Below are 18,432 nucleotides of genomic sequence, written 5' to 3'. Positions count from 1 at the left end.
ATGCTTATAATTGTAAAAGTACTGGTCTCTTTTTTAGCCAATGTACAAATAAAGCAGCCGAGGAAGCAGAATGCGAGTGCGAGTCTTTATTGAAGTCCATAATAATGCAGGCAAACAGAAGTCTGGGGCCAGAGAAGGAAACAAGCTAATAAAAAGAAGTAAAGATATTATAGTAGAAAATGGCCTCACAACGAAAGAGTTAAAACAGTAGAGCAGAGGTTACTAACATGACTTACGAAAGCTGCAGTGGCTTTCTGTTACAGCTCAAAATGTTAAGGCATGTAACAGTCCAAAATAAAACAAACAGGCCGTTTACTTATTTGTTTATTGAAACATACAAGATGAATAAAAAGAACTTTTTTTGAAGCGAAGGATCACATTATTTAGTCAAATTCAAACTACTACACTGAATAAGTTAATAGCTGTAAGACCTTTTGAAGCGGTTTCCAGTTGGCAGAGTAACTCTAGAGAAGTAGTAAATATAGTAAGACTTTAGAACCCAAGAGCCTCTTCTTTAACTTGGCAGCCCAGCAGAGCATTACCCACGCGAACACACTCAGAAAGACTGTCCACTGAAACACACACAGAAACAAACACAGACACGTCATCATTACTCTAGCAGAACTGATATAGGGCTGATTGTGAGAAGTATTTATTTATCATTACAGGTACAGTATTACTTTGTACAGTAAAACAATATCTGTAATAAGTGTTTTGCTAAGTGATTGGTTAAAATAGACAGTTCACCTTTCTGTTTCTGGATCCATGTCGCTGCTTTCATGGCCACAAACTGCCACTCAACCTGATCGTCCATCTTAAACCCATGTAACCAGATAAGAGCTAGAACTGTAGCCCAGACCCCCTTCTCTACCTGAACACAATACAAAACAAAGCAAAAGGTTATCTGTACCTGCATGTGTACAATAAACCCAAAGCAATTTTTAGTATTGTATTAAAAAATCCTGTAATGTATAAAATAATTCATTGTACAGCTTGTGCAACTAGCTGAACATGACACACTCAACCCATTTTCCAATTTACACCAAGTTAAAATACATTACGATACATACGATTACTCAATTTCGATCCACCACTCACCTGTGCAGGGGTCTGCTTGACCACCTCATCTTCTGTCTTCCCAAACACGTTTACCAGGGCACTGTCCATTTCCCAGCAGCCTGAGGCCTTCTGGAGGGAGATAAGCTGCAGCAAGAGGTCTTCTACAACCGGTGGAGTTTCTACAGGGACATGTGTGTATAAAAACTAACTACAGAAGAAATAGGCACGGTGCATTTTAATACCATTTGTACTGTGTGCATGAGTGTGTGTGTTTGTGTGAGTGAGGGAGAGCAAAATCATTACTAATCATTTCTAACCTGAGTCCAGGATTTCAGAATCCATACTGCACAAGTCTAGGGAACAGAAATTAAGAAGTGCATTAATTCTACCGAAGATCTGTATATTCACTTTTCACTCATACTAAGAAACATGTTACAAGTACAGTGATCTACAGTGAGGTGGGGCAGGTCCATTCTTAGGAATGTACAGTGTATATTTATTATATTTTTCTATTTTTTTTAACTCTGCGGAAACTGACTGCAGAACAAACCAGTAATGCTGGTTAAACTGTGCTGGAAGAGTGCAGTTCATACACTCTACCATTTCTGATCCCTAGAAGGCTTTACTAACTGCCCATTCTCATCTGATCTTTTAAACAGGGTTTCTTTGAAATTTCTTGTATAAGTGTATATATGTATATATACTAATGACTGGTGACTAGTGACTAGTTTCATATTTGCCACTGCAAATAGACAAAGTACCCCAACTGTTAAATGGTAATAAATAACAACTACTTGTGAATCACAATTAAATGCAATTTAACTCTCAAGTCATAGCAAAACAGGTTACACACTTGAATCAAGCATAGCCATCATCGGTACAGGACCTCCTCTACCTATTTGAAAAAGAAAAATGTTTTAAAGTATTTTTTACACTTGACACAATGCAGTCAAACAAGTATCATTCTCCTGGCAACCACCAAACCCAGACTCGTCTATCGGATTGCTAGACTGAGAAGCGTGATTCGTCACTCCAGAGAACATGTCTTCACCGCTCTAGAGTCTGCCACTTTGCATTGCGCTAGGTGATGTAAGGCTTGGATGCAGCTGCTCGGCCATGGAAACTCATATATACCCCAATAAATTAACTACTTTTTAATAAAGAGTTAGTGCAGACTAATGACTGTTTATTTGCGGTGGCATTAAATGATAATAAAAAGAATTTGTTCCATGTTTAATTTAGTCATGAAGCCAACCGAGCTGCCACTCAACAAAATTATTAGCATTATATAATATGTTTGGACAGTCAAATCTATTTTTTTATACACTAAGAAACTGCCCCACAATCGATCATTTTCAGTATTTACATGAAACTAAAGTAGCCCTACTTTCACAACTAACTAGGTTACACACATGAATTAAGCATAGCCATCTTTGGTACAGGACCTCCTCCTCTACCTTTTTGAGGATACAAAAAGGAAAATGTTTTGGTTAAGTATTTTAGCATGAATAAGTAACAAGTGAGGGTTCACTTTTGAAAAAACATTTTCCAGGACTTTTTCAGGGCAGGACTTCCATACATACTTTGGAACACATTACATTCATTAGTACTATAAGCAAATAATTTCCCTAAGAAGCAGATCCCTTTTGTAAAAAAACACATGCATTAAGCAATGTCCTGGTTATCAATGACAAATTATTCTTTGCAATTTTTCTAAGAACATTCATGCAAATAGTCCAATAGCTTTGCAAGTACGTACTTGCTGTGATCATAAGTGTGAGTGATACTTTATACTTTATACTTTATACTTACTCAATCCTTCTACTGCAGGAGTGTCAAATCATTGTGAAATGTAAGGCTTTAGATACAAATAGTGGGCAAGCCGACATGAGCAGTATCTGAATAGAAATACTTCACAAACCTCAATAAAACAAACAAAAAATTATACAACTGTGAATGTAACTTCTAATTATTCCATTTAATTTCAAGAAAATTCAGGGAAAAGAAGAGATCACTTACAAGTCATTACAGAACGAAGAGCTGAAATAAGGAAAAATAAAACATAATTAATATATTATAATATATATAATTAATAAGATTCAGCAAGGTCAAAAACTCCAGCAGCACTGCTGTGTCTGATCCACTCCTACAACACACATTAACATGCCACCACTATGTCAGTGTCACTGCAGAGCTGAGATTGACCCAGATACTACATGCTCTATGGTGGTTCTGTGGGGTCCTGTCCATTGAAGAATAGGGCGAAACAAAGGAGGCTAACAAAGTATGCAGAGAAACAGATGGACTAGATTGACTGTGGAATATTTAGTAGTGAGGACATCTGATGACTGGACTTGTTGCACAGGTGGTATCCTTTCATGGTACCACGCTGGAATTCACTGAGCTCCTGAAGGTGCCTTGTTCATCTGTACAAACAATTATACGCAAGTACAAACAAGATTGGAATGTCCAGCCATCATAGCGCTCAGGAAGGAGACAGATTCTGTGTCCCAGAGATGAACATGCTTTGGTCCGAAATGTGCCCAAATCAACCCAAGAACAAAAGCAAAAGACCTTGTGAAGATGCTGGCTGAAGCTGTTAAGAATGCTATTATCCAAAGTAAAAAGAGTACTGTATCAGCATAGGCTGGAAGGGCACTCTGTCCCTGTGTGCATCTGCAAACATTAATCTGGCTTTTGTTATGTTTCTTTTGGAGTAATAACTTCTTCCTGGCAAATACCTTAATTTTTGGAGACTCATTCGTTTCAGATCTGCTCTTAGAGATGGAGATGGACAGTCTAGTGTTATTTTGGTAAATACTGGCTTCATAGGCTTACATTTCAAATGCTTCCATGTCTCATTCATTAGTGATAAACTTGTATAAATAGTGCACTATATCCTCTTTTAAAAATGCATAAATCGGTCATCAAATTGGGAGCCAAAGACTCCATATTGCTGACTGATGCTAGCTAGCAAGAAAATGTTTGTTGAAAAAGTTGCTAATACAGATGGAAACCTAACCTCACTATGAAAATTAAGACAGACTGGCAAAATTCAGGATGGAACAATGACAAAATAGTCCTAAAGTAGTCCAGAAACATTTATCAACCCAATCAAACAAATAAACAGGTGCGCCTCATAGAAACAAACCAATGTCTGATAGTGCTAAAGTAAACCAGCACACAACATTTCACAACATTTTTAGTCTTAATAAGACCAGATCAACCGAAGCATAATGAAGAACATAAAAGAAAAGAAAAACAACACTTTGGAAACCAATAATTTGAGTAACTTACCCATCGGGGGGGCACAACAAGCCATTGCCATAGGTCGCATTCCTCTCATATTCATCACTAAACATAAGCACACAAACAATATGTTTTCTATGTGATTTATGTATGTATGTATGTATATATATATATATATATATATATATATATACACATATATATACACACACACACACACACACACACACACACACACACACACACACACTACCCAAGTACAGTGAAATCAGAAGCTTTATAGAAAACCCAGAGTGAAAGACATCCTTACTTAGTGTTGGCACTCTCCTCTGCAGCAGTGGTCCTTTCAGAGACTCTCCACTGCCCTTATGAACAGCGATGAAAGCAGTGTGTGAGCTGCTCACTCCAGACTCCACACTGAGCTCCACCACTTTGGACTTTAAAGCCTCTTTCTCTGCTCCCTCAGTCTGCTCCTCTCGTTCCAGAGAGCGAATTAGAGATCGGGCAGCTAGCCTGTGGATGGACAGTCTGCACAAACGCACAGAGTTTAATCTGTATGAGGCCAATCAAGACATAGTAGATGCTTATCTAACAGACTGGCCATATTTCAGGTGTACTATTCAGTTGTACGGGGTCAGGTAACTATTGCTACTTTAGTCCACTTGTTGTAGTGGGTCATGTGTTGTGCAGTGTACACTCACAGATGACCCCTTTAGATACACCTAACTTGCACTTACACCTTGTCTGTGAACACTTAAAGGCTGTAGCTCTTTTTCTATGCACAATTCATGTTAGTCAACCTATTTGTGTGCCTATGATAGACGATTTCCACTGATAAATGGGGTAGAGGGTGGCTGATGATTTGCTTACCTACATTCAAATTTGACCTGAAAAACTGTCCTCTTAGTCTAGTTTCCCATTCAATATACTTTTGTTCAATGTTCATATGACCTTCAGTCAGCTAAACCCACTAAGCCAAGCATCACTGTTGTAAATGTGCTTATAACCATGTTGTTATATTAATGTAGGAAGAAACTGGTCCACTAAAAAAAAACAAAAAAAAAAAACACAGTAGTAGAGATTACAGAAAGTTGATGCAGCTGAAAGTTACCCGCTATTTTCAACAGGCTTGAGAGAGTAGTTGAGTGTGTTGGCGACTTCTTGACCTGCCAGATGGTACTTCACTGTTATTGTCCCCTGAGCGTCTGAGCTTTGATTCTGCAGACAGAGAAAGAAGTGGTAAAGCTTTGTGATCACAACAAAAAAAAATCACTATGGTACGTTCTACTATAACTCATAACTGAAGCACCTGCTTAAGCAGCACTGTTCCAGCAACTTGTGCGCTCAACATGTGCTTCATTTGTTTATATAATTTTCAGTTCAAAGACCAGTAAATACAAGAAAGTGTGCATTAAAACACACATTTCAGTGAAATGAAAGCCCACCTCTCCTTTCAGCTGGGCGTAAATCAATGCTCTTTGACCCTGGAAGAGTACATTCAGGGGTGGGCTCAGGTGGGTGGTGGACATGCCCACTGGAACCGTCCACACTTCGATAATATCAACCACAGCTGGCTGTAGAGCATAGCGGAGAGACTGCATTACCTAGGAAGAAGAGGGGAGGAAACAGAGGGTTAGATCTTTGGTGATTGTTGTTTGTGATCATTTTAATGTCAAGGAAGTGAAAAGTGAGAACTGGACGATTGGCATGTTCCACGCTCTGGAAATCCACCTACTTAAATAAATGGATGCTTTGCTAATGCAGTATGTAAGCTTTCTGCATGTAAGTACAGAAGCTTTTCTAGGTCACCACTGACCTACAGGTTTTAGTGCACAACAAAAAAAGGCCACAGTATGGAGGTAGGGCTGCGTACTGGCATGAATCTGGTGATGCAATATGTATCACAATACAGGGATTCAATAAAAAAAAAACTGTAATAGAAAACAAAACACCACCATATGCAGAGATGTGGGATCTCTGCTGATCTAGCGATCAGACTTTAAACACAGCACAAATCGAACCACTGTCTGCCACCAATCTTTTCTTGTAAACTATTATTTAAAACAAATACTGTTTTTGAGAATTGATACAAGTTTGCAAAACATAGTATCAAGATACTTCTATATGTTAATATGTAAATACAGTTCTAGATAGCATTTGGTTGTTGTTGTTGTTTTTTTTGGTCATTTGACATAATCGCCCTCAGCTTTACTTTGGGTTGCATGCGGTCAGAGCCTGTGATGAACTGGGTGTGGCCACGTCCCTCCTGAGCCATTCCTTTTATGAGGGCAGTGCTTGCACCTTCACCAATCCCAAATGAGAAACACCTATAAAAATAGCAAAAACACATTTACTTGTTTAGTAGTTGAACAGTATTTTGTTATAAATCCTTCATGAACTACGCTACAGACCATTTGTCAAAAAAACACGGTCTGGATTTTCTGAGAGTTTCAACACTGTTTTCACCCTGCAGACAGTCTACTTAATTCAACCATAAAACAATAATGAAAAAGTGTATGTAATAATGAAACTGCTAAACCTTCTGAAAGACATTTATATGTCTTGTAAACATTGTGTGGTAAGTTTTCCAAAGCCATCTTAGCAAATAGCAAACCAACCAAAACCAACCAAAAGGAGACCGTGAGAAAAGAAAGATTCAGTAGTGCAAGAGTTTTCTAAAGAGCTTTGCAAATCGAAACTTAATGAATAAGCTCAAAAGAATGTCTTGTTGACTCCTCCCCCAAAACAGAGAATATTAAAAAAAAACCTTTAAAACATTAAACTCAAATACACACTATATTTTTATTATTACACTCTGAAAACATTTAAATGTGTTAAAACAACACTGTTATACTGATTCCATGGTTAGATTACACCTTTTATTGATTTCCTAAATGCACGTTTTAGACTCAAATCTTATTTATATTCTGAAGTTTACAATTTGCAAAAGCTTTTGGGAAGCTCACCTCTATTCTACTTATGACTTCATACTTGGCTGCTAAATTATGAAAAAAGCTTTGAATATTTAGTAATTGAACAGCACATGCCTGTGGTGATCAGCATTGTTTTTCACAAGCTGAAGAACATCTTTGGTGTTCCCCACCTCTCCATCCGTGAAAATGAACACCTGTAGAAAAAGAAGAAAAAACTCCAACTACTACTTCTTCTCGCAAATGCTCTCCTTCAGTTTGCAAAGCTGTGGTTAGTTATCAATACAGAGAAATATGCTCCTCTTTAGCAGATCAAAGACGTTTCTACCCAACATCTACAGTAAGCACCACAGATTAAACAGAATCCTGCCAGACGGATCAGTAGAATCATCAAGGCTGCGGGATGGACCGTAATGATAATGTCACCTGTCTGGGGTGGTTAGGGATGCACTGCTGGCTGTAGATGTGTTTCAGAGGTTCCAAAATCTCTGTCCCACCCATGTCTGATTGCATTTCCTTTACTTTCTTTACAGCCTGATCCATTGTCTCTTCAGTGTACTCCACACTCTTCCTGAAGTAAGAAAAAAAACCCAGTTAGTCAAGACTTCACTCACTAGAACAAGTGATATTTTAAAATACAGTTTGAACAGATGTTTACTCACGGAAAGACGGATTCGTAATGTGAACCAAAGCTGTAGATGTTGAAGTAGCAGCCCATCGGAAGACTTTTTAGCAGCAGGACAAGTGTGTCCTAAAGACATCAGACAAATACTGTATCTGTATATCATACAGCTGACAGTCTGTTCAAAAGTATTTTATTTTGCAGTCCAATCTGCTCTTAAAGGACATTTTCAACATCAAAATTATTTGTCAGCAAATCTTCAGGCAAAAAGGTTCAGCACTCTATACCATAGACTTAAGCTTCTTTAATCAAGTAAAAAAAATACATTTTAGCCCACGCTCCAAGGACAACATCAGGTAAACAAAACACTACACAGAACAGCTCTCAAAAACTCAATAAATTAAAATAAAATTAGATGTGGTCTAATGGGGACAGGAATGTATCCAATCTTCACCCCTACCCCATCTAGTGGCTTAAATACAAAGTTAATTCAGCAATCACTGGTTACGTCAAAACCTTGGAGGGTAAAAGAGGGTAAAGAAGCATATCGTATAGCCCATTTCCAATAAGCTGTTAGACCTAGGTCTGTGCAGTTTTGCTCGCTGTTTAAGTATTTGCTCACTGAGGGGTTTTCTTACTGCAGATTTGCTTCAAGGTTTGTTTGAATGCTTGTGGACCACACTTTTCTAAAGCTTTTTCCAAATGATTGTTGGTGTCTAGGGAGTATGATGCAGCTTCCATTTTCGCACAATTAATCCATCACTGTTCACTAGTATATTCAAACACTTGGATATTATTTTGTAGCATTTTAATATCTTTCACTTGTCAACTTCATCTCTAATTTCATTAGAGTACTCTTTGGCCTTCATTTAGTTGTTCTTGTTCGCCCTATATCTATTCATCATTCAAAGCAGAAGCCTACAGTCATTCTCTCTTTCCTAATACTAGAAGCATATACTAAAAACATGGCCAGCACTCGCAAAAACATTGTTAGGAGCCATGTCATAAGCAAATAATGTAATTTTTGATAAGACAATTTGCAGTACGTAACTTCAACATTATAATGGCAATTAATTATAATGGGTGCAAAATAAAATATAATATATATATATATATATATATATATATATATATATATATATATATATATATATATATATATATATATATATATATAAATAAATATACGGCCAAAACTTTTTTGTGGCCATGGTTCATAACCCATTTTTTCTGGCAAATTGAATCCTTTATATAAGTAAATAAGGAAATCAGTTCAGTGCTAAGTCTTACCCTGGCACTCTCAATACGCAGCCGTGCACCAGATCCATTATGCATCGCGCAGCCCATACTGCCAGATCTGTCCATCACGAACACAAACTCGCCACAAGATGACACAGATGACATTACTGCCTCAGGGAACTCTGGGTACAAACTCAGCAGGACCACAGGGTCTCCCATTAGAGTTCCTGATAGAAAGAGAAACAGAACATGTAGTTTAAAAAAAGGATACATTAGTCACACATTATTATGTAAATCTCAAAGGACATAACTCACACATGACAGTTTTAGATTTTTTAAATGATTTTGGAATCATAGTTATTATTCCTTTAATATATTATTATACATGCCAAAATATCTTTCTGAGTGTATGACATTCTGTAAAACATACCAATGTCACTTTCTTAAATTTCTGTTTAACTGATCCCGTTGGAGATATCGTTTAGCCTACCTGGTTTTGCAGTGGGCACTCCTGCCTCCACTATAGCAGTGGGCTGATGGGCATTCTCATAGTATAGATACAGCTCCACATCTCTGTCAAACTTATGATCTGCACACAGACTCACCTAAACACACACACAGAATCAGACACATTGTGGATTGTTAGATTAGGTTGTGTGATTACCACAAACTCTCTCTGCATCACTGACATCACTATTGAAACATCTGCATGTGGCACCATTAATACTCCTAACCAACAGATTTAACACATTTGTCTTTCAGACCATAAACCCTGTGTAAACTGTGATACTGAAAACACACATGAGGGTTATGATGGGATTAAGCTGCCTAATTAATTATTCTAGCACACATACACATTATGTCTTCAAAACTATCAAAAATACACACATACACATATACCTTTGCATTTGTGTGGTCTGCATTGAGGAACACCAGAGGTTCAAGGGCACATTTGGACTCTACTTTAGCGATGGGGTTGGGAGAGCTCACATTGGCAGTGAAAGAGAGAGAGTAGGGAATACTTGTTGATGATGTTATCTCTGACACTACACCACTGTCTGTACCTAAGAGAAGAACAGAGGAACCAGGATTACAGGTTGAAGAACTCAACTGCACAGGTGTTGCATTTAGACCACAGGGTTGAGCATGTTCAGTATGATTAATTGGTTAGATAAGTTATGTAGTGGAGATATGCAATAAATGACCCTGTGACACTGAAAAGGGTAAGTTCTTATCATGTGTGCTAGAGCCTGACATATTTGTGTGACACACCTGGCTTTTCTAATCATGTTTGTACATCTTTTTCTCAAATACTTGTCAGTTTCAGGTTAACTTCAAATCTGTTTTCACTTTTGTTTTCAATCTGGCTGCTGGAGAAGGGTTGGTGATATTTCATAATATATTAATAGTAGTAGTAATACAAAGTCATAGTAATACATGGTAAAGTAATAAAAAGTTAGTTATTGCTAACTTGCTGCTTTTTATTACTTAACCATGTATTACTATGACTTTGTATTACTACTAATATTAATTTATTAATATAAAATAACTGGTGCTGAGAAATCAGAAGTAATTGTGATTTTGTGAATTGTGAAAGTAAAGAGATTTTTAATAAACAATAAATTAAAACTAAATATCACACTGCAGTAAATGTCAGGTCTAATTTCACTCCCTCTGAAACAAGTAGTTGTCAGCATTGTAGAAGTAATGGTGTTATCCACAAAATGCTCAGAAAAGCATTCTTTGACATTGTTAGTTCTAAATGATAATACATTATATCATAAAGCCCAGACATTGGAATCACTTGTGTGGCAGGTTTATGAAGTCAGTGTGCGTATGTATGTGAGAAGTGGATAAAACATAGGATTAAATAGGATTCTAAACTTGGTGCTGAGAATTAAACCAAAATTATGTGCTGTGTCAGATGTGTCTCGTGTTCAGGAAAGTGTGTGTTGGTAAATGATGGAAAGGAGCAGCATGTGTCGTTCAGTAAGCTGAGGCGGTACCTGGTGGTGAGTAGCGAGGGTTGAGCACTGCAGGCAGGCAGAAGCGCAGGGAGTGGTCAGCCTGCACAGAAAGCTCAGTGACGTAGACGAAGGTGACAGCAGCACTCTGGCCTGCAGGCAGACTCCCCACACTCAGCTTGAACACATCCTCACTCTCTTCACTCTCCTCTAGCAGAAAGGCCTGATCGCCTGAAGCGATCGCATCATCATACTCCTCCTTCGCCTGGAAAACAGACGGAGCACATCAACCTGAAGCTCTACAGGTTCATTTCACTGTCTCTCCCAGAGAGATGAGAACACTGTGACAGTAAAGTCTGAGTGTGTGTGCTGGTTTGTTACTCCATGTATCTTTAGCAGCCATGGTAACTCCAGAGGTGTGGTAATGTGGAAACTCACTGTTTCCTATTCATTACAATTGCCTGTGACAGATGTCAGAGGTATGTGTACTATTTCAGGACTTGCATAATCTGCTTTTGAAAGCTACCAGTAAAACCGGGTGTAAGTCAAACACCAACGACAATGAAGGAGATCAAAAGAGAAGACATGTTTTAGGTGTTATTTTCTACTGAATGAGCGTTAAAAGTTTGAACACTGTATACGCAGTCTGCTAAGTTGTATACAGATGGTCTAGTGCTCCACTTTCTCTCTCTCGCTCACTCACCTTCTCTTTCTCCTGCAGCTTCCCTACTATCTCCTGGTCTGCAATCTTGGCACTGAAGTGGCAGAGAGCAGCTTCTGCAGGGATGGGGAAGACAAACAGGGCCTCCAGGGGGCTGTTTTCTTCATTTGCGTACTGCAGGGTGGAGCTCACGGTGGCTACATGGCCCTGGACCTGCAGATCCACCTCTATGCTCTTCAGAGGAACTGAACAGGAAACATGTGGAAACATACAGTCTTAGTTAATCCATTCATACACCAGTAGTTTCAGTTTTAAACTGAATCAGATAATTAAAAAATATTGAAAAGAGGGAGGGGTCATATGAGTAACAATTATTTTCAAGTTTTTAAAAGATTATAACTCTTAATAATTTTGTTTTAGTTTATTAGATACATTCCATAAGGTTCACACTAATCTAGTCAGGCTGAATGACTGAGTGAATACATGAAGGAAACATACCTAATCTGTCATGCAGCAGTTAACACAACTTTCCTTTAAAGGTTGATTAAGGTACCTCAATTTTAGTGTGTGTAATTACCAGCTATAATTAGCTGTAATAATAATGCGCCGTTAAAATCCATCACACATCCGCGATCTAAACAAGGCCGGAAAACTAAACGTTTTGGGAACCAAAAAGAAATGTTTACAGAACGGTTGTGAACCCATAGCCCCCTTGGTCTGTTATTTATAATGGAATATTACTCTAGGTCAATTATATTAGAACCCATATACACCTGATTAAGCATTACTTGAGAAGTTAGCTCTGGATGACATTAACAGCATTATACCCGATGGCATTATCAGAGTTACTTTCCCACATACAGAAATGAGAGAGTTTGCATTAGTTTGCACTATTAGAGTTTGCAACATTGTGCATTGAATTAGAGTTTGCAATATTCTTCCTGGGGCTGAAGAGCCACATACAGTCCCTAACCGGGAAGATCTTCCGCTCCCATAGCAGGTAATGTCCAGAATTAGGCACTCCTAAAAATTAGAACCACCTTTCAGTGGAATAGCAATCAAATTATATTGTTGTTGACCAACACGACATAAAAAGGATCCTGCATGCCAATCAGCAATGAATGAAATCACTTGCAGAGTAGAAATAACCCAGGTGTTCTTCCAGGTACCTCAATTTTAGTGTGTGTAATTACACAACACCAGCTATAATTACTTCCATTGCAGCCCAGGGACAAAATGAAGAAGGGACAAAACTCAACAGTATTTACTGAGGAATTGATTGCTCTTGTTACTGTTGGTCATTTAAACAGAGCTCATCAATACTAGTGGCTTAAACCTCTGCAGATGCATTTCTCCAGCAGGAAGATAAACCTCAGTTATCTTAGTCTTAAAGACCCAGTGACCAAGATGTTTTGTTAAGCTGTAATGTGTTTTTTACATGACAGTAGGTCGTGTGAATAACAATGTAGCTAGGTCATACCATATGTTACCAAACTGACTGTGACCACAACTTCTGTAAAATGTGTTAATAAGGTTAAACTCATATCATATTTAAAATATGTCTTGGTTGTGTGTATTATGTATTGGTTAATTATTGATTTTAGGATTCATGTCCAGCTACAGTTCCACTATATTCACAGGAGAGACACAGTAACATACACAACCTGTCTCGAGCAGTGAGAAACGCAGTGGCTCATATTTACTATTGATAACTATCAACCTTTGTGAACATGCTGGCTAACTATCTGGGTTTAACTGGGTTTCACTGAAGCACCTGAAACAACTCTGACTGTAGTTTCTCACCACTCACAACATTTTCACTCCCTCTGACAGAACCATTTCTGAGAAGACAGATACAGAGTGCGCCACGGAGCACTTTCCCCCCAGTCCTGTGATGAACGCTGCTCAACGACAGTCGTGTCAGCAGTGTAGGAAGAGCGTCTCTGTGCTCATAACGTACCTGGTTCATTTTTGACGGTCAACAAACCACAGTTCACCATCTTGTTCACTTGCAGGCTGACGAAGAGCGCAGCGTGGGCGTGGCCTGAATGCTCGGAGTTCCTGCAACACAAACAGTGTTTACGAGAGCGACGTTAAGCCCATCTTTTTTAGTTAATGAGCTGAACAAGTCTGTGCCCATTCTGAGTGAAAGAGAAGGAGAAACTACCTTGGAATAAAGTCGTGCAGAAAGCTTCGCACTTCTGACCGTTTACTGCACGGTGATTCAGCAGCTCTTCTTATTGGGAAAGATAACTGGGCTGGCCGACTCCGCCCCCTCCATTCATTCTCTGTGGTGTGGGTGTGTGTTTAACCGTAAATATTTAAAAAGATATATTTCTTAAATATTAAAAAGCTACGTAGACTATTATACATTACAGTGGCACTGCCTAAAGTCAGGTCAAAATGTCTTGGTCCAGGTTTAGACGTTATCAGTGATGCAGAGCTAAACTACAGCTGGAAAGCAGCACAAATGGATGTCTCCGATAGAGTACATTCAGTGTAGGGTAACTATAGGGTCACGTCCCAAACCACACTTCTACACTAAGTAATGCACTTCTAATAGTAGGACACTGTGTGGCACGCTGTAGTAGTGTGCTTATCGAGCTTTTTAGCTCCAACATACTCAGACCTGTTTGTCGGAATGTTGTTACAGTGGCAGATAAAGCACCGCCCCCCCGCTCACGCCCTGGCTGTAACGGAGACCCCTCTTACTCCCCCGCCCGTGTATTCTCTGCCAGTGATTTACTGGAAAACCATGGCCGGGATTTACGAAAAGAGGTGTAAGGCAATGAACCGTAATAATCCGCGATCTAAACGAGGCCGGAAAACTAAACGTTTTGGGAACCAAAAAGAAATGTTTACAGAACGGTTGTGAACCCATAGCCCCCCTGGTCTGTTGTTTATTATGAAATATTCCTCTAGGTCAATTATATTAGAACCCATATACACCTGATTAAGCATTACTTTAGAAGTTAGCTCTGGATGTCATCAGCAGCATTACCCCCCATGGCATTATCAGAGTTACTTCCCCACATACAGAAATGAGAGAGTTTGCATTAGTTTGCACTATTAGAGTTTGCAACATTGTGCATTGAATTAGAGTTTGCAATATTCTTCCCGGGGCTGAAGAGCCACATACAGTCCCTAACCCCAAAGATCCTCCGCTCCCATAGCAGGTAATGTCCAGAATTAGGCACTCCTAAAAATGAATTGGAATAGCAATCCATAAAAAGGAAACCATAGCAAAAGCATAAAAAGGATCCTGCATGCCAATCAGCTATGAATGAAATTGCTTGCAGAGTAGAAATAACCCAGGTGAATTATAAATAATCAATGTAGTAACTCTACAGTCTGCTCTGCATCTTGAAAAACCCTAGCTGTTCTTTGGAAATCTTGCGAAACTCATTTCCTCATTACAAGCATGGCAAGAATGTGTGGTTTCAGTGTTTAGAACAAGTGCTGATAATCAAGTTAGCAGCTAAAGAAACCTTGGTAGGCACCAGACACTAAGACAGGTTCTTCATGAGTTGACTGAGATCTAAATATTATAATGAGATCTATATAATACTAAATAATATATCTAAACACAAATTAGGTAAGTAGCATTTTATTGACATGGAGGTTCTTTTTCAGTGTGGTGTGTCCATCTAAAGGTGGCAACTTTCAAAATCTTCTTTTGTTATTAATAAATGATAATAATGATCTCATAATTGTTTAAATAAGATTGTCAGCATGTAACATGCTTATCTCCATATACAGAGGAGGGGAAGGACAAAATTCCCTGGGCACAAGCAGGAGGGCCAGGACATTCTAGACTTATTAGCCATGGCAGAGCAGTGAAAACGGACCTCAGTTTGGATGACAGGTGGCATGATACAGCAGAATGTTGTCTGGTTCTACAGGGAGAGGGGAACACAGCTGGGCTGAGTGACCCACAACACAGGCAGTACTGATGCTGGTGTGAAACGGAATAAAAAGGAAGGTAGAAACGGAAATGTATAAAATGTTAGATAGGAAAAAGGAGGATCTTCAAGCACAGTCAGATATTTTAGCATTTCACTGAGTATAGGAACTGATGCATTGTTTTTATAGTCCAGGAAAACCTTTTTCCTCCTTTCTATCTTTCTGGTGAGACCATGCAGCATTTGGACCAAACCTTGATACAGTGGTGACATTCTTAGAAACAGCTGGATATCGGTTATGAATCACTAACACTAACAACAAACACTAAAGAAGGTAGAAAACGATGAGCAATGATGAGGGCCTCTAGTGATCCCCTCTCCTACTCTCCACTAACCTAAGTGGGAGTGGTATACAGCAGTGATTAATCAAGCAGCTATCTCTGCCTGTCATAGTTATTCAGTTATTATCTAGATATATTGCTTTGCTCATAACTACTGGGCTACTACAGGGTAACAAATATACATACACCCATCTAGATTAGTAATTCAGTGGTGCTGAAAGTTCTAAAATGTCTTTACCTAAGTAAATGTTTAAGCACTGTGCCTATTCACAGTAACAGAAATGTTGACCAGGGGTGGCCAAACATTTGCATGTCACTGAATCAAAATATAATAATTCTGTCAATTAATTCTGGGGATTTATCACATTCATCTGTTCTTAGGTGCTGATTGAACAAACCAGTGGGCTCAGTAACAATGCCTAAGCTGATTAGGACCTGGACGAGCTCTTTCCAAGATATATAACATACAAAGTCCACTCTTACTTGAGGGGTAGGGTGTGTAGGTCAAACACTGCAGACTTAGATAGCATGAGTTGCCCATATTCAGCAAGCCTTCTCCAATAAGAATAGATCTTCCTAATCTCTATAGATCTTTTTTATCTGTAAGAAATGAGGAGCATTTTCAGCACATTTAATTGCACTCACACTAAAGTATCCCCACATACAGTTATGGAAACTGCAGAGCTCACAGACTCACCAACTCAGGTGCCTGAAGTTCTAGTGGTGGTAAAAATATCTAAAAATTCCTTTTCTGTCAGTGACTGGAGATCCTCTCAATGACTGGCAGAAGTTCTGTTACACTAATGTTATGTTCTTTCTATAGTCCTTTATCCTAACTGACCACTGAGCACACACAAGTAAAACTCAACATTTCTATCACATATCTGCTTTGAACTTGGACTGAACACTTGCCCAATATTATAGTGTACAATCAAGTGGGAATGAGGGATATAAGAGTTTTAATAAACATATAAGCTCAGGTCCATCTGAATGTATTAATAATGGCAGTATACATTACGGCAGTTACTGTTCCAAAACTCAACATTTACACCATAGATCAGCCTCAAACTTTCTGATATCCTAGAAATCCTAGAACAAGTTGGACTGAAGGATATATTATCAGATTCTTCACAGACAGCCCCAAGAGCACATCATTACAGTATATACTGAGGTGTGTTGAATCCCTTATAAGGGATTTAATCAGATTGTGTGAACACTTTTTAGACAAAGTCAGAAATATCCACGTCGGAACTGAAAAACTTATTTTACTACTATTTTATTCTTTGCAAAAGCATTGGCTTGACTACGAGGCCACTAACGCAGAGCGGTTTCACAGGTTTCACACTTATCAAAAGTGAATGTGAGGTCGCTATTAATGCTCTCTTATCCACTCTAATACCTCTCAGCGAATTACTCTTACAAGCCCTTCAGCCGCCATGCTTGAGAAAAGCGCCTGTTCTTCCGTGGAATCTGATTGGCTGTCTTACCAGGAAGGCTGTGGAATCTGATTGGCTGTCTTACCAGGAAGGCTGTGGAATCTGATTGGCTGGCTTACCAGGAAGGCTGTGGAATCTGATTGGCTGTCTGGAGGCGCTTGGAAATGAGGTTTGCAGTTTCACAAGCAGTTTGACTCAGACTGAGCGCCGCAGGTCTGTCTAGGCCCTATTTCAGCAGTCTTTTGACAAGCCATCAACCAGTGTTGCCAACTCCCCAATGAGGAAAATTGGCTGTTCTAAAAGTCGCTAGGAGTCGCAAAATGACGCCATCGCCTAATTTGCAGAATTGTTCATTTGCTTGAGTTTGAAGCTGTAGGATAAAGGGATAACGTTGTGGAAGAGAAAAAAGGTGAGGAAAAACACTAAATATGTTAGAACTACAATAAACTCTTAATAAACAGAATAAATGAACTTCTTCTGTTGATTCTTTTTTTTTTTTGCCTCTGAAATAGGCCGTCACTTCTCAGAATAACTTCATGACTTTAAAGCTTTGTAGACCCACATTACATAAATCTATTTTGTTCTGTGTTGTTAAATGCTAGCATATCAAATGACTGTTATGTGGGGTGGAACTGATACTCTGCGTTCAACCCTCCTCCTTTATCCGGATTTGGGACCGGCACTCATTTTTTTTTCACTTTCTTTTCTTTCTTTCTTTTCTTTCTTTCTTTTTTTTGTTAGTGTAGAGGTGAGTGAGGGACTGAGATTGTGGAAGTTAAATGCAGTGATTTATTTCGTGTCTCTCTGAAGACGCGTTTATATGTACATCCCGCTTTGTAAACAGGGGGCGGAGTCAGCGGCGACTTCGGGCATGCGCAGTTCATTTGCAGTGTGGCCGCGGAGCGATGAGGGTCTGCTCTGACTGAGAGACCGAGCACTGGCAGCGTTGTGGGACGGGGCTCACGGCAGCACCGCTGCTGAGGACAGTAACTGAAGAACATGTGTGTTCACCTCAGAGTCTCCGAAAGT

General features: G+C 39.0%; 1 protein-coding gene across 2 annotated transcripts; it reads right to left on the bottom strand.

Annotated features, from left to right (window-relative positions):
* Positions 1-71: 71 nt before the first annotated feature.
* Positions 72-13,974, bottom strand: LOC140549077 (von Willebrand factor A domain-containing protein 5A-like). 2 transcript variants are annotated; one of them, XM_072672352.1, is made up of 21 exons: positions 13,892-13,974; positions 13,685-13,785; positions 11,767-11,969; positions 11,106-11,328; positions 10,000-10,163; positions 9,590-9,704; positions 9,151-9,326; positions 7,901-7,989; positions 7,665-7,809; positions 7,356-7,435; positions 6,521-6,635; positions 5,754-5,912; positions 5,420-5,526; positions 4,619-4,836; positions 4,357-4,413; positions 3,079-3,099; positions 1,913-1,954; positions 1,377-1,412; positions 1,099-1,238; positions 748-871; positions 72-572 (listed from the first exon to the last, which is right to left on the bottom strand). In XM_072672352.1, the coding sequence occupies exons 2-21, from the start codon at positions 13,722-13,724 to the stop codon at positions 493-495; spliced, it is 2,334 nt and encodes a 777-aa protein (XP_072528453.1). In that variant the 5' UTR covers positions 13,725-13,785; positions 13,892-13,974; the 3' UTR covers positions 72-492. The 2 variants fall into 2 exon arrangements, with proteins under 2 accessions (XP_072528453.1, XP_072528454.1); XM_072672353.1 differs by lacking the exons at positions 72-572; positions 748-871; positions 1,099-1,238; positions 1,377-1,412 and having other exon boundaries at positions 1,949-2,980.
* Between the last annotated feature and the right edge of the window lie 4,458 nt (positions 13,975-18,432).

The sequence above is a fragment of the Salminus brasiliensis genome, chromosome 2 (genome assembly GCF_030463535.1).
Source record: "Salminus brasiliensis chromosome 2, fSalBra1.hap2, whole genome shotgun sequence".
NCBI lineage: Eukaryota > Metazoa > Chordata > Actinopteri > Characiformes > Bryconidae > Salminus > Salminus brasiliensis.
The sequence above is the reverse complement of the archived record's forward strand: the minus strand, read 5'-3'. Positions and strand labels throughout refer to the sequence as shown.

What these genes read in the sequence shown, in the direction of transcription:
- LOC140549077 (XM_072672352.1), bottom strand. Translation starts at nt 13,724, where the DNA reads ATGGTGAACTGTGGTTTGTTGACCGTCAAAAATGAACCAG. An exon ending in AGCTGCAGGAGAAAGAGAAG is followed by an intron (nt 11,329 to 11,766) that starts GTGAGTGAGCGA and finishes TCTGTTTTCCAG; the next exon opens with GCGAAGGAGGAGTATGATGA. An exon ending in TGCGTATTGAGAGTGCCAGG is followed by an intron (nt 7,990 to 9,150) that starts GTAAGACTTAGC and finishes TGATGTCTTTAG; the next exon opens with GACACACTTGTCCTGCTGCT.